General features: G+C 38.3%; 1 protein-coding gene across 3 annotated transcripts in view; it reads right to left on the reverse strand.

The window, feature by feature from the left end:
* The window catches only part of LOC131952977 (huntingtin-interacting protein 1), a 53,897-nt gene extending 36,793 nt beyond the window's left edge, over nt 1-17,104 (reverse strand). For all 3 annotated transcript variants that reach the window (XM_059315943.1, XM_059315942.1, XM_059315940.1), the window contains exons 1-7: nt 16,837-17,104; nt 7,206-7,269; nt 2,640-2,782; nt 2,397-2,453; nt 770-850; nt 579-655; nt 411-472 (exon numbers count right to left, since the gene is read on the reverse strand). In XM_059315943.1, coding sequence (XP_059171926.1) covers nt 411-472; nt 579-655; nt 770-850; nt 2,397-2,453; nt 2,640-2,782; nt 7,206-7,269; nt 16,837-16,923 — 571 coding nt within the window. In that variant the 5' untranslated portion in view covers nt 16,924-17,104. The remainder of the gene's footprint in view (nt 1-410; nt 473-578; nt 656-769; nt 851-2,396; nt 2,454-2,639; nt 2,783-7,205; nt 7,270-16,836) is intronic.
* Between the last annotated feature and the right edge of the window lie 84 nt (nt 17,105-17,188).

The following is a 17,188-nucleotide window of genomic DNA, read 5'->3' on the forward strand; positions in this document are numbered from 1 at the left end:
TCAAAATTATTTGAAAGGCCCCTTAAATATTTTAAAATTTTAATGAACAATGTTACTAAGATTAATATAGTTATAAAACTTTGACTATTTGATTTATGTTGGACTTACTTAAAAAAAAAGTATTTAATTAAAATCTTTATTGTCAAAGTTTAGAAAACCAATTACTATCAACAATAATGATGCAAGGATTAACATCAACTGGTTGATGTCCATCTAGCATCATTGACTTGTTTTAGAACATGGAAAACTTCCATTGCTCCTATCAAGATCATTGTAACATGTCTGGTGATATTTCTCAGCCCAAGGTATCATATGGTCAAAATATGGAGAGGTGTGAGGGGGTGTCTAATATACACAAGTACTTGTCTTCTCTTTAAACATCAACAAACAAAGCTGAATTCTAGACAAACCTGAATGTTGTAGTGAGAGAATCTCATCCATGTAATCTAACATATCTATAGAAAATTCAAAGCTGCAAATAGAACAAAGTGGATCATTATAACATCTTCATAATCAAACCTATCTAAGATTCAAATGAAATAGATTTTAAAATCTGCAAGGTTCTGAATATTACTTACTAGTTATTGACATCTGCCCCACATATTTTGTAATACTGTTCATCAGTCATCATCAGATTGCCAGGAATGCCAGGAAACTGATACAAGACCAAATTTAAAAGTTACAACAACTACTAATGAAGGTAAGCTAACAAAAGGTTTTCAAACTTTTTAAATAAACAATGTGGCAAAAGTTATGACATTGTTTTTACCTTTCTGTGAAATTTAAACTTCTGGATGATAAGCCTGCAGTAGCCTGATATCAACTTCCCATAACCTTCTTTAAGGTGGCCCTGAAAGTTAGTTACATACACAAGCTATACATACATTTTTAACAATTTTAATAGGGCCCTTAATTTAGTTATATACAAGAAGTAACAACAAATGTATAACAACTTTTCATAAACTAGTGGCCCTAGAAATTAGTTTTTTGTACAGTGATCATTAATTAAACTGTTTTTTGTGTAGATGAATTGTACAACATTTTAAAGATCAGCTGTACAGCAACATTTTAAAGATCAACTGTACAGCAACATTTTAAAGATCAACTGTACAACAACATTTTAAAGATCAACTGTACAGCAACATTTTAAAGATCAACTGTACAGCAACATGTTAAAGATCAACTGTACAGCAACATTTTAAAGATCAACTGTACAGCAACATTTTAAAGATCAACTGTACAGTAACATTTTAAAGATCAACTGTACAGCAACATTTTGAAGATCAACTGTACAGCAACATTTTAATGATCAACTGTACAGCAACATTTTAATGATCAACTGTACAGCAACATTTTAAAGATCAACTGTACAGCAACATTTTAAAGATCAACTGTACAGCAACATTTTAAAGATCAACTCTACAGTAACATTTTAAAGATCAACTGTACAGCAACATTTTAAAGAAGGCATAGATTTTTATTGCCATCTGTGGCCTCCAGATTAGAGACTACAGACTGGCCAATATTGAATGGCTGTAAATCATGTCAGTCTTTCTTTCACTTCCCCAGTCTCACATACAATCTTGTATTCAACATTCACTTCTCCAGTCTCACATACAATCTTGTATTCAACATTCACTTCCCCAGTCTCACATACAATCATCCGACACTGTGGTGTCACCAAATCTGTACAGGTGGGGGTGTCACCTAGAGTAAATGTAATAACCCACCCCGTGAACAAAACATTTATTTTATTAAAGATTTGTTAACACTTTCCTAACATGTTAAAGTCTTGAGTTCAGATGAGTTCGACTGTTTCAGAACTTTCATCTGTTTTTTTTTAACAAATTCAACATTGACAGTTGAAAATGCACATTTTAGTATATTTAGATTAGGCTACTTGAACTTTTCTAGATAATGTGGGTCCATACGGTAGATCCTTGGTTCAATAGCATTTGGCAAGTCCAATAGATCTTAACAAGCAATAGAGGTCCTAACAGTTGTACGACAAACAAAGCCATATCAAAACAACATGTCTTTTCACAGAAATTCTTCAGGCAATCCACCAATTTATTTAACTGTGGCTAGTAACTGCAGTCTGGTTATCTCAACCTCTTACAGGGATCAATCAGTATATGTTACCACCACAACTAATGCTTTATCTCAATCTCTTACAGGGATCAATCAGTATGTGTTACCACCACAATGATTGCTTTTAGATTAAAAATTTCTAATCAAATATATTCTAATATGTTTTTAAGAGTGATGGGACAAATGATCTCAAGACAAATTATTCCAGAAAAAAACATCTTTGGACAAAATATCTCAGGATAAAAGATGATATGGATTATTTGTCATGAAACAGTTTTCAGATATCAGCCCATACATTGACTTACCCATAACTTTCCTAAGTCTCGGATTTGATTTGCATATTTCACTGAATCAGGAACAACCTTTAAGTGCAAAAATAAAACATGAGAGAACCTTAGCTTTTATTGAGGCTTGCATAATCACATCTTTAAATATGTTTAAACAGAATATTATATTTAATATGTAACTGTTGTTGACATTTTACATGTAATTGTTCTTGATAAAATAAACCATAAAACACATGGGTGAATGTAAGAAGGTGTACTCACGTTAGCATGGCCATCTCTCATGAGCTTGTGTATAACTTGTAAGAACTTCCAGGCCACTATAGGGTTAGCCTGTACAGGCATCTTGGAGGCGATGGACCAGAACATGTTGCCCCCCTGGTCTTGGAAAGTTCCAAGTATAGCACCTGTAGGGCATGGTTAAGGTTGGCACTTCTCTAAAAACTTTTTAGCCATTACACCCCTACAGAATTGTATTAATTATATAGTTAAGTACAGTAGTTTCTGTAAGTAACTTTGACTATGTACAGAGAGATAATATGTGACTCAGTCTTACTAATTGAGATTTTGAGACTTAAATTAATAAGAAATAATATTAATTTAGAAAATTAGAATATACTATGTTGTAATATTTAGATCTACTATGCTGAATATTAAACATGTATTTTTTAAAAATAAATTCTACTGCAAGCTATCTTCATTTGCAGTCAAATATTAATTCCTTCATACTTTGCAGAGAGTAAACTGTATTAGAGAACCCTTCAACCCCCTTACTATATGATATTACTATCGGCCTGAGTCTTGCAATGTAGGGCTAACAGTTGGAAATGCAGCAAAAAGATGAAAATCTACAACTCCAGTAGCATTTGTTTCTACAGCAATATCCAAAGAACAGGGTTGGCAGTATGCCATCTAGATGATCTAGATATCGAATGCTGATCTAGATATCGAATGCTAGCCTAGATTCAGTCATGCCAATCAATACTTTCTAGTTTTTATAGTAAATAGTAGACACCTAGATCTAATTTTAATAATGTTATTAATTTATGAAATTTAATTATTATTATTAGATCTAAATGTTGATTAATGGAGGCCACTTAGTTGACAAGAATGGTTCTATGATTATATCATATTGTCATATTGTTGACATGAATAAAAAAAATTTTTTTTTTTTATTTGACTTCATAGCAGCCGTAAAATTAATAGTGATTGAAAATGAGATCAATATCACCTAAAAGTATTCTTAGTCTACCTAGCTACTAACTAGATCTAGAAAGTCTAGATAGTAGATCTATATCTAGATCTAGATGTAGATACTAGATAGGCCCAAGATTCTAGCTAGGGCAGGTATTGCTATTCCCCATCATTGGGCATTAAGATTAAGTTATAGAAAGAATCTATTATTTTATAAGTAAGTTAGTTAAAGTAACTAAGATGCTGAGATATTACTTATTATTAGATTTAATAGTAATGTTACTAGATCTACTAACTAGATCTAGGAATCTAGATCTAGAACTAGAGTTAGATTCTTCTAGTCAATCTAGTGATTCTAGTCACCTAGATTTAGATCTAGATTCTAGATTTAGATCTAGAAATCTAGAATCTAGATCTAGACTAGTCACTTCACTAGGCTAGTATTACGTTATTAAACACCTCAACAGCAGCCCACATATTGCAAAGATGTAACAACATCTACAAATGTTCATTAGTAGACCAACTTATCTCTACTTAATTATGCATTTAGATCATTTAGGATTTAGATCTAGGACAAGCTTCGTCAACAATACAAGCATGATTCACCTCTTCCCTTCCACTTTTGACGGTAGGCCTTAGCAGACGTCAGACCTTAAGTTACTTATAGTACTCTCCCCTAGTAGGCCTCGTTTGTATCAGAAAATGAATCCCTGTAGCCTGAGTTGGGTGTAGATCAGATTTTAAAAAAAAAAGGTGTAACAAAGATTTGTGCTACATTAATATCAATAAAACGTTTCATTTCTTTTCGTTGAGCGAAAGACTATTTCAAACGGGCTGGTGATTCATTCCGAATTTATCTATACCTAGCTAGATCTAGATCTAGATCTATATAATGCTTCACAGCTGTCGTGATTATGCTTTGGTGTGCATAAATCAATATCCGATGGTGTCTACTTTTTACGAGAGAGAGAGAGAGAGAGAGAGAGAGAGAGAGAGAGAGAGAAGACCGAGAGCAAACAATGATTGTATCATTCCTTCAAATGATACTATCTGCTTGTACTGGTTTAACAATGGAACCACAGACAATCAACAAGTATCAATGTCCTAGATCAGCTGAGTCTCAAACAATATAGCATAGCCCTAGGCCTAAGCCACAGCAAGCGAGTAGACAAGATCGTGTTAGCTCTAATTGTCATTACATACGTCAACGTTTTTGTGGTTTGCTTTAGTTTTACCATCAAACTTTCAAATGTTTTCTACACGCGACATAAAACTGCTGAATGGGGGATTAACTTTACAACAAATATTCATGTGATGAATAACCGCTCAAGAGATAGATCTAGGCCTAATTAGCCGAAACGTGACGGATGAGATGCGCATGTCCTCAATTGCGCATGTCATCAATAGTTAGGTCAGCGGGACGCCTTCAAATCTCACCCAAGCTGTAGGCCTAGGCCTAAACATTGGGCAGCAGCATTACGGATACATTACAAATTGAAACTTTCTTTTCAATAATAAGAGAGCGATATGGTCTAACGGCAATGGTGGCCGCCGAGTTTGATGAGTTGGGTTCGATTATTATTGTTGACATGGATTAAAAACACGGGTTGTTTTCAGTGTTTCTTCCAGACTTTTTTCTCCGGGGGGGGGGGGGGGGGGGGGGGGGGCACTTGAAATTTTCGGGGGGGGGGGGGGGGGGAGGGCGGTAAACTTTCTTCGGGGGGGGGGGGCGGACACTGTTAAAAGTATATATTTTCTATATAAATTATATAAATTTCATTTCGTTCGGGGGGGGGGGGGGGGGGGTGGTAAAAAATTTTCCTTCGCCCCCCCCCCCCCCCGAACGAAATGAAATTTTTTTCCTTAGATTTTGCCATCAAATCGGCCGTAAAAAAAATATTTTTAAAATTAATCCTGAATCAATGTTATAAAAGTTGCAGATCCAGAGAAGAAAACTGAAAAAGAATTTTTTGAGTTTAAAGCTTCATTTCTATTTATTTTCATCAAGCCTAAGTTACAAACCGAAGTTCACTTTCGTAAGACAAATTGATAGGCTTTACAGTAACTGCGTGATCAATATTCTGATAACCCCACTTTATAGTCATTTGTTCTCACAAATTAGCCAGTTTTAAATAGTTTTTAAAAAAATATGAGTAAAAAAAAACATGACCTAGACGTCTAGTTCTGATATTCTTGTTTTCATTTTCTGTGATAATATTCTAATCAATATAGATCTAGTAACCATTCTAACGATTTTAAACTTAGGTAACTAAGAGGAGGCTGATTTCACGGGTGGGGGGGGGGTGTAGCGTAGGGGTTGGGGGAAAGGAGGGGGTGGTTATCGTCCTTAAGGCCTACTGATAGTGTTTTAAAGCAAATATTTTCAGCATTGGTACTGTCGAAATTCACAAATTACTGAAAAGTAGAAAATAAAACAACTAAATAGCGGCATATGATACGCCGCGGGTCGGCTCGTATACTAATAATCGTTATTTCTGCGTATTATTCAACGATACCGATCTAATTTTAAAATGGACAATTAGTGTTTAATGCAAGCTTGTCATTTGTACATTTTTTTTCTAATCGCTGAGAATATCGAGCAGAACATAATATAAGTAAGCAAAACGTGAATTGCTTAATTTAATATTGTTGTGAACTTACTCAAAATATGATAAACTATAGAACATTATATATTGCGTGCTACTAAAATATTTCATTATTTTTTTAAAAAGCATGCAGGATAAAAACAAAATATACAAAAAAAAAAATAACTTGATCGAGACAACAGCTAACTAAGCCCACCCATTATGCCCGCTGTGTATTTGTATGGCGAGAAATCTAGGAGATGACTCAATGACACATTTCTGCTGAACGGTCAATCGCATCACAACACCCCTTAAAAAACTAACCCACCGTATAATTGAAAATCATTCACATCATCGTAGCCATTTAAAAACAAACGCGTTTTTTTCACAAATTATTTTCTAGGCAATCGATCAAATTTGATAAATAAAATTAGTTTTTAATCGTTTTTAAGTAATCTTGAATAATTATGAAATTTAAAATCTTAGGCGACACCATAGTCACAAGTCATGCGTGACTCGGGTAGCGTACAAAATACACATGAGTGGGTTTGTTGATCTACATGACGAAACAACAAGAGTGTGGAGAAATAGGATGTTGTGAGAGGTTACTAGCCTGCACAATAACACGTGACCCCAACATTCCCACAACAATAACACGTGACCCCAACATTCCCACAACAATAACACGTGACCCCAACATTCCCACAACAATAACACGTGACCCCAACATTCCCACAACAATAACACGTGACCCCAACATTGCCACAACAATAACACGTGACCCCAACATTCCCTGGCCACCACTGACTTTTATATATATATATATATATATTTATATATATATATATATATATATATATATATATATATATATATATATATATATATATATATATACACATATATTTCTACGAATATATATATATATATACACATATATTTCTACGAGCGGCAACGCTATTGAAAAGCGGCCAGACAGAGAATAATGGGGGGCGAGACTGACGGCACATAAGTAGCTGACCAGGGGTCAGAGAGTAGAACAAAAGGATACTCCTGGCATGTTTCTCCTTGACTGGTGTCTCCTGGTTGTTGATAGCCTTGGTCAGGGCCACGGTCTGTGGAGAAAAAAACCTCATTACAGTGGTGTCTCCTGGTTGTTGATAGCCTTGGTCAGGGCCACGGTCTGTGGAGAAAAAAACCTCATTACAGACTTGTACAGTAACATCTACAACAACATCAACAGACATGTACAGTAACATCTACAACAACATCAACAGACATGTACAGTAACATCTACAACAACATCAACAGACATGTACAGTAACATCTACAACAACATCAACAGACATGTACAGTAACATCTACAACAACATCAACAGACATGTACAGTAACATCTACAACAACATCAACAGACATGTACAGTAACATCTACAACAACATCAACAGACATGTACAGTAACATCTACAACAACATCAACAGACATGTACAGTAACATCTACAACAACATCAACAGACATGTACAGTAACATCTACAACAACATCAACAGACATGTACAGTAACATCTACAACAACATCAACAGACATGTACAGTAACATCTACAACAACATCAACAGACATGTACAGTAACATCTACAACAACATCAACAGACATGTACAGTAACATCTACAACAACATCAACAGACATGTACAGTAACATCTACAACAACATCAACAGACATGTACAGTAACATCTACAACAACATCAACAGACATGTACAGTAACATCTACAACAACATCAACAGACATGTACAGTAACATCTACAACAACATCAACAGACATGTACAGTAACATCTACAACAACATCAACAGACATGTACAGTAACATCTACAACAACATCAACAGACATGTACAGTAACATCTACAACAACATCAACAGACATGTACAGTAACATCTACAACAACATCAACAGACATGTACAGTAACATCTACAACAACATCAACAGACATGTACAGTAACATCTACAACAACATCAACAGACATGTACAGTAACATCTACAACAACATCAACAGACATGTACAGTAACATCTACAACAACATCAACAGACATGTACAGTAACATCTACAACAACATCAACAGACATATACAGTAACATCTACAACAGCATCAACAGACATGTACAGTAACATCTACAACAACATCAACAGACATGTACAGTAACATCTACAACAACATCAACAGACATGTACAGTAACATCTACAACAACATCAACAGACATGTACAGTAACATCTACAACAACATCAACAGACATGTACAGTAACATCTACAACAACATCAACAGACATGTACAGTAACATCTACAACAACATCAACAGACATGTACAGTAACATCTACAACAACATCAACAGACATGTACAGTAACATCTACAACAACATCAACAGACATGTACAGTAACATCTACAACAACATCAACAGACATGTACAGTAACATCTACAACAACATAAACAGACATGTACAGTAACATCTACAACAACATCAACAGACATGTACAGTAACATCTACAACAACATCAACAGACATGTACAGTAACATCTACAACAACATCAACAGACATGTACAGTAACATCTACAACAACATCAACAGACTTGTACAGTAACATCTACAACAACATCAACAGACATGTACAGTAACATCTACAACAACATCAACAGACATGTACAGTAACATCTACAACAACATCAACAGACATGTACAGTAACATCTACAACAACATCAACAGACATGTACAGTAACATCTACAACAACATCAACAGACATGTACAGTAACATCTACAACAACATCAACAGACATGTACAGTAACATCTACAACAACATCAACAGACATGTACAGTAACATCTACAACAACATCAACAGACATGTACAGTAACATCTACAACAACATCAACAGACATGTACAGTAACATCTACAACAACATCAACAGACATGTACAGTAACATCTACAACAACATCAACAGACATGTACAGTAACATCTACAACAACATCAACAGACATGTACAGTAACATCTACAACAACATAAACAGACATGTACAGTAACATCTACAACAACATCAACAGACATATACAGTAACATCTACAACAGCATCAACAGACATGTACAGTAACATCTACAACAACATCAACAGACATGTACAGTAACATCTACAACAACATCAACAGACATGTACAGTAACATCTACAACAACATCAACAGACATGTACAGTAACATCTACAACAACATCAACAGACATGTACAGTAACATCTACAACAACATCAACAGACATGTACAGTAACATCTACAACAACATCAACAGACATGTACAGTAACATCTACAACAACATCAACAGACATGTACAGTAACATCTACAACAACATCAACAGACATGTACAGTAACATCTACAACAACATCAACAGACATGTACAGTAACATCTACAACAACATAAACAGACATGTACAGTAACATCTACAACAACATCAACAGACATATACAGTAACATCTACAACAGCATCAACAGACATGTACAGTAACATCTACAACAACATCAACAGACATGTACAGTAACATCTACAACAACATCAACAGACATGTACAGTAACATCTACAACAACATCAACAGACATGTACAGTAACATCTACAACAACATCAACAGACATGTACAGTAACATCTACAACAACATCAACAGACATGTACAGTAACATCTACAACAACATCAACAGACATGTACAGTAACATCTACAACAACATCAACAGACATGTACAGTAACATCTACAACAACATCAACAGACATGTACAGTAACATCTACAACAACATCAACAGACATGTACAGTAACATCTACAACAACATCAACAGACATGTACAGTAACATCTACAACAACATCAACAGACATGTACAGTAACATCTACAACAACATCAACAGACATGTACAGTAACATCTACAACAACATCAACAGACATGTACAGTAACATCTACAACAACATCAACAGACATGTACAGTAACATCTACAACAACATCAACAGACATGTACAGTAACATCTACATCAACATCAACAGACATGTACAGTAACATCTACATCAACATCAACAGACATGTACAGTAACATCTACAACAACATAAACAGACATGTACAGTAACATCTACAACAACATCAACAGACATGTACAGTAACATCTACAACAACATCAACAGACATGTACAGTAACATCTACAACAACATAAACAGACATGTACAGTAACATCTACATCAACATCAACAGACATGTACAGTAACATCTACATCAACATCAACAGACATGTACAGTAACATCTACAACAACATCAACAGACATGTACAGTAACATCTACAACAACATAAACAGACATGTACAGTAACATCTACAACAACATCAACAGACATGTACAGTAACATCTACAACAACATCAACAGACATGTACAGTAACATCTACAACAACATCAACAGACATGTACAGTAACATCTACAACAACATCAACAGACATGTACAGTAACATCTACATCAACATCAACAGACATGTACAGTAACATCTACAACAACATCAACAGACATGTACAGTAACATCTACAACAACATCAACAGACTTGTACAGTAACATCTACAACAACATCAACAGACATGTACAGTAACATCTACAACAACATCAACAGACATGTACAGTAACATCTACAACAACATCAACATACATGTACAGTAACATCTACAACAACATCAACAGACATGTACAGTAACATCTACATCAACATCAACAGACATGTACAGTAACATCTACAACAACATCAACAGACATGTACAGTAACATCTACAACAACATCAACAGACATGTACAGTAACATCTACAACAACATCAACAGACATGTACAGTAACATCTACAACAACATCAACAGACATGTACAGTAACATCTACAACAACATCAACAGACATGTACAGTAACATCTACAACAACATCAACAGACATGTACAGTAACATCTACAACAACATCAACAGACATGTACAGTAACATCTACAACAACATCAACAGACATGTACAGTAACATCTACAACAACATCAACGGACATGTACAGTAACATCTACAACAACATCAACAGACATGTACAGTAACATCTACAACAACATCAACAGACATGTACAGTAACATCTACAACAACATCAACAGACATGTACAGTAACATCTACAACAACATCAACTAGAGTAGCATCTAGAACATCAACATAGTCAGATGTTTTGTTGGGGCCCACACAGAAACCCCATGATGTTTAGGTGGGGCCCACAGAGGAGAGAAATTCCATGATGTTTTGGTGGGGCCCACACAGAAACCCCATGATGTTTAGGTGGGGCCCACAGAGGAGAGAAATTCCATGATGTTTTGTTGGGGCCCACACAGAAACCCCATGATGTTTAGGTGGGGCCCACAGAGGAGAGAAATTCCATGATGTTTTGTTGGGGCCCACACAGAAACCCCATGATGTTTAGGTGGGGCCCACAGAGGAGAGAAATTCCATGATGTTTTGGTGGGGCCCACACAGAAACCCCATGATGTTTTGGTGGAGCCCACACAGAAACCCCATGATGTTTTTTTGGGGCCCACACAGAAACCCCATGATGTTTTGGTGGGGCCCACACAGAAATCCCATGATGTTTTGGTGGAGAGCACCAGATTGTATGAGCTAGCGAGCTACACCTGATGACGTCACGTATACCTGGGCGTTCCTGTACATTTGAGCACTACACACACACACACACACACACACACACATATATATATATATATATATATATATATATATATATATATATATATATATATATATATATATATATATATATATATATATATATATATATATATATATATATATATATATATATATATATATATAAATATATATATATACACACAAGAGAGAGAAAACATGGAACACAGAACTGTTTACTGCCGATGACTTCTCAATGACGGCATATCTTAGTGTTAAGTTACCAGACCAGACGATAAGGTATGCTGGTCATTGTGTAGGAAAAAAAAACAGGATAGATTAGTCTCTTGTTGACGGGACCATACAGGTGAGTTGGGTGGCCGGCACGTCGCTACAGGTGAGTTGGACGGCCGGCTACAGGTGAGTTGGACGGCCGGCTACAGGTGAGTTGGGTGGCCGGCACGTCGCTACAGGTGAGTTGGACGGCCGGCTACAGGTGAGTTGGGTGGCCGGCACGCCGCTACAGGTGAGTTGGGTGGCCGGCACGCCGCTACAGGTGAGTTGGGTGGCCGGCACGCCGCTACAGGTGAGTTGGGTGACCGGCTACAGGTGAGTTGGGTGGCCGGCACGCCGCTACAGGTGAGTTGGGTGGCCGGCTACAGGTGAGTTGGGTGGCCGGCACGCCGCTACAGGTGAGTTGGGTGGCCGGCTACAGGTGAGTTGGGTGGCCGGCACGCCGCTACAGGTGAGTTGGGTGGCCGGCACGACGCTACAGGTGAGTTGGGTGGCCGGCTACAGGTGAGTTGGGTGGCCGGCACGCCGCTACAGGTGAGTTGGGTGGCCGGCACGCCGCTACAGGTGAGTTGGGTGGCCGCTACAGGTGAGTTGGGTGGCCGGCACGTCGCTACAGGTGAGTTGGGTGACCGGCACGCCGCTACAGGTGAGTTGGGTGGCCGCTACAGGTGAGTTGGGTGGCCGGCACGCCGCTACAGGTGAGTTGGGTGGCCGGCACGCCGCTACAGGTGAGTTGGGTGGCCGCTACAGGTGAGTTGGGTGGCCGCTACAGGTGAGTTGGGTGGCCGGCACGCCGCTACAGGTGAGTTGGGTGGCCGGCACGCCGCTACAGGTGAGTTGGGTGACCGGCACGACGCTACAGGTGCGTTGGGTGGCCGCTACAGGTGAGTTGGGTGGCTGGCACGACGCTACAGGTGAGTTGGGTGGCCGGCACGCCGCTACAGGTGAGTTGGGTGACCGGCACGACGCTACAGGTGAGTTGGGTGGCCGGCACGCCGCTACAGGTGAGTTGGGTGACCGCTACAGGTGAGTTGGGTGGCCGGCACGCCGCTACAGGTGAGTTGGGTGGCCGGCACGACGCTACAGGTGAGTTGGGTGGCCGCTACAGGTGAGTTGGGTGGCCGCTACAGGTGAGTTGGGTGGCCGGCACGACGCTACAGGTGAGTTGGGTGGCCGGCAAGCCGCTACAGGTGAGTTGGGTGGCCGGCACGACGCTACAGGTGAGTTGGGTGGCCGGCACGCCGCTACAGGTGAGTTGGGTGGCCGGCACGACGCTACAGGTGAGTTGGGTGGCCGCTACAGGTGAGTTGGGTGGCCGGCACGTCGCTACAGGTGAGTTGGGAGTTGGGTGGCCGCTACAGGTGAGTTGGGTGGCCGGCACGACGCTACAGGTGAGTTGGGTGACCGGCACGACGCTACAGGTGAGTTGGGTGGCCGGCACGCCGCTACAGGTGAGTTGGGTGACCGCTACAGGTGAGTTGGGTGGCCGGCACGCCGCTACAGGTGAGTTGGGTGGCCGGCACGACGCTACAGGTGAGTTGGGTGGCCGCTACAGGTGAGTTGGGTGACCGGCACGACGCTACAGGTGAGTTGGGTGGCCGGCACGACGCTACGGGTGAGTTGGGTGGCCGCTACAGGTGAGTTGGGTGGCCGGCACGACGCTACAGGTGAGTTGGGTGGCCGCTTCAGGTGAGTTGGGTGATCGGCACGCCGCTACAGGTGAGTTGGGTGGCCGGCACGCCGCTACAGGTGAGTTGGGTGGCCGCTACCGGTGAGTTGGGTGGCCGGTGTCATTTTACAGTCTGTATGGTGTCTGTCAATGGTGTCACACTTCAGTCTGTATGGTGTCACACTACAGTCTGTATGGTGTCACACTAAAGTCTGTACGGTGTCACACTACAGTCTGTATGGTGTCTGTCAATGGTGTCACACTACAGTCTGAATGGTGTCACACTACAGTCTGTATGGTGTCTGTCAATGGTGTCACACTTCAGTCTGTATGGTGTCACACTACAGTCTGAATGGTGTCTGTCAATGGTGTCACACTACAGTCTGTATGGTGTCACACTACTAGGAGGTGGGGTCAATTTTTGTGACAACCCGTGACATGGTATTCAAGGAGGGGAGGGGGTGGAATATAATTTCTGAAACCAAAATTTGGTTGTTTCCAGTTTTAAATTTTGTTTTAGCTAGAAAAATTTCCAGACAAAAGTCCAGTGTGTTGAGGGGGAAGGGGCTCGGCTGGTGACGTCATTTGGTTGTTAGACGTTAGCCACGATGGGGAGGTTGAGGTAAAATATTATCCATCGAAAGTATGACGTCATTAACAGACGGCCCTCCTTGAAGTCAGAGGAGATGAAAAATAGACTGCATTAAACTGTAACATGACCGTCAAAAACGTGTTAGAATTTAAATTACACCGCACTCCCTACGGATTTATAATGGGCGAGTGGGGGGGGGGGGCACTTGCTGGCGAGAGCAGCCGGTATGGGCAGCAGACAGCTGGTCGACGAGCAACTGCTGCTTCCGGTGGCCTTGAACTGACTCTAAAATTGTCAGACACAAAGGGCGGTCACATGTCCAGACACCACGACATTTTTGTGTTGAGGAAACAGAGAAATAGCCGTCTGTTTTCTTGAGACATTCTTTGCCCGAGTCTAGTGCGTCCCACTCACTCAGGCTGTCTAGCAGGTCTTCAACACACATGTCTTCACGTGTGTTTGTTTACACACACCTGTCGTCTTTACAGGCGTTTAAACATAATAATACTTATATTCTTTAAGTGTATTTAATTTAAACACATGTGGTCTTTACAATTACATGTGTTTTCATGCTACCTTTCCTTTATTTACTTCAGTAAAAAATATTTCAAACGGCTTAATTTACATAAATGTCAAATTTTTAATTGTTGCAATTTGTCAAACACTGATAAACTCATCATATTATACTAATGGAAACCAATTTTTTTTTGTATTTAAGAACTGAATGATATTTCAATAGTTTTGAAGTTACTATTTAGATTTCAATCCATACAAGCAGAATATGAATGTGTGAAGTGGGGTTTAAGTTGTTTGAACAGACATATTAAGTGGTAGAGACTAGATGAGCAACAAACTAAAATGGACACTTCCGCAATCATGAGCTAGACTATGTAGCCCTACTATAGAATGGCCATAGTTTTAGTTATTCTTATAATTATAGTTTGACTTATAGCCATAGTTTTAGTTATTCTTATAATTATAGTTTGACTTACAGCCATAGTTTTAGTTATTCTTATAATTATAGTTTGACTTACAGCCATAGTTTTGAATGGCATAGGCATAGTTTTATTTTTTCTTAGAGTTTGACTTACAGTAGTTATATTCCTATAGTCCTAGTTGGTTCTAATAAAAACACCAGCAGGACATAACAGTACCACATCAATCACTCAATGTTTTTATCTGTGTTGCTGCCGTTTCATTAGAATAAGGGTAGCAATAGTGATGTTTTAATAGGTTATATGTTTGACTAAGTCAAGACTAGATCTAATTATTATTAATCTACCTAGATCTAAATATTGATTGACTGAACTAGATCTAGAGTCTAGATCTAGATTCTAGCTCTAAAAAAAGTGGTAATCTATCGTTTTAGGTACGTAAAATCGCCTGCGACTAGTAATGTGAAAAACAGGTGACTCCTTAAATTTTAATAATTATTTCACATTTTGAGGAGGGTTTATGTTTTGAAAAATACAAAAAAGTTGTTTTTTTTCATTTATTTACCTGTTTTTAAACAACTGAATTAAAACTTTTCAGTAATAAATGAAGATTAGCGATGTTTCCAACAGATGCAACCATGCTCATTTAATATAGCAGCCATCTTGTTTATTTATTTTTTATTGGAGACTTATAGCGCAAGATTCAGGGGAAGCCACTCTAACTTACAGATGGCCGCTTTTTATATAGCAAATCCTGCTCGCAAACACTGCTGTTTAAAGTTAATTTCTTGCCTATATTTATATATTTAGCCGTTGATTTAGGTTTATTATTCATTTATCTATATATTTGACACAAATATATCACAATATAGTAATTCAATATACTTCTATTAAAGCCTTGACAATGAGGTAACTGTTTCGTACATTACTAGCCGCTGGCGATTTTACAAACTTATCACGATAAATTACCAAAAAAGTGACTTTTAAATTAAAATTCTAACTAACTAAAGTCTTACTAATGGAATGACTCTATTCTAGACTAGAGTCCGTCTAGATTAGTCTAGATCTAGATTCTAGAATAAAGATCTAATCATTCTAATGAGTCGAATGACTATTGAAATCACTTAGTCTGCTTACTCTTGTTAGTTAGACCTTAGTTTAATTAATACAATTATTATTAATTAATTGTTAAACTTAGCTTACTTAGGCTACTAGTAAAGTACTAGTACTTAGGCCTTGGGCCTATTTTAAATGAAAGCCTCTATCTAGGCCCTAGGGCCTATTTGTTTTAAATTAGATTCTCACTCTAGAAATCTAGATACAAATTTAAAAAAAAAACCAGTCTTATAAAAAAAATTTCTTAAAGATCTAGATCTATTAAAATTATTAACAATCATTAGAAAACAACTGTCAAAGAACGAAACCGACTGACCTGTCTTTTTTCGAAGTTTTCTCTTTCAATATCCAATGAAGTTTTTCCTCTCTGACTAACAACTTTAGGAAGATGTATAGATGACATATTGTGCCACTAGATCTAATAATTATAATCCGAAAAAGAAAAAAAAAAAGAAACACAAAACAAGTCCTACGACTCTGTACTCTATAGTCAATAAGATCCTCTGTTATTTAGACACTTGTTTGAGGAAACGATGCCATATTTCTAAGTTTCGTTTATTATGATTTTCCGCAGTTCGCTTACTGCCCCCTACATGAACAAGGGAAGTCACTCTACGCAATGTAGGATGATCGCGTTTTATTATAATTATTACATTCTATGGCCCACA

This window comes from Physella acuta, unplaced genomic scaffold (assembly GCF_028476545.2).
Source record: "Physella acuta isolate Inbredline_101_S28 unplaced genomic scaffold, ASM2847654v3 ptg000897l, whole genome shotgun sequence".
NCBI classification, from domain to species: Eukaryota; Metazoa; Mollusca; class Gastropoda; family Physidae; genus Physella; species Physella acuta.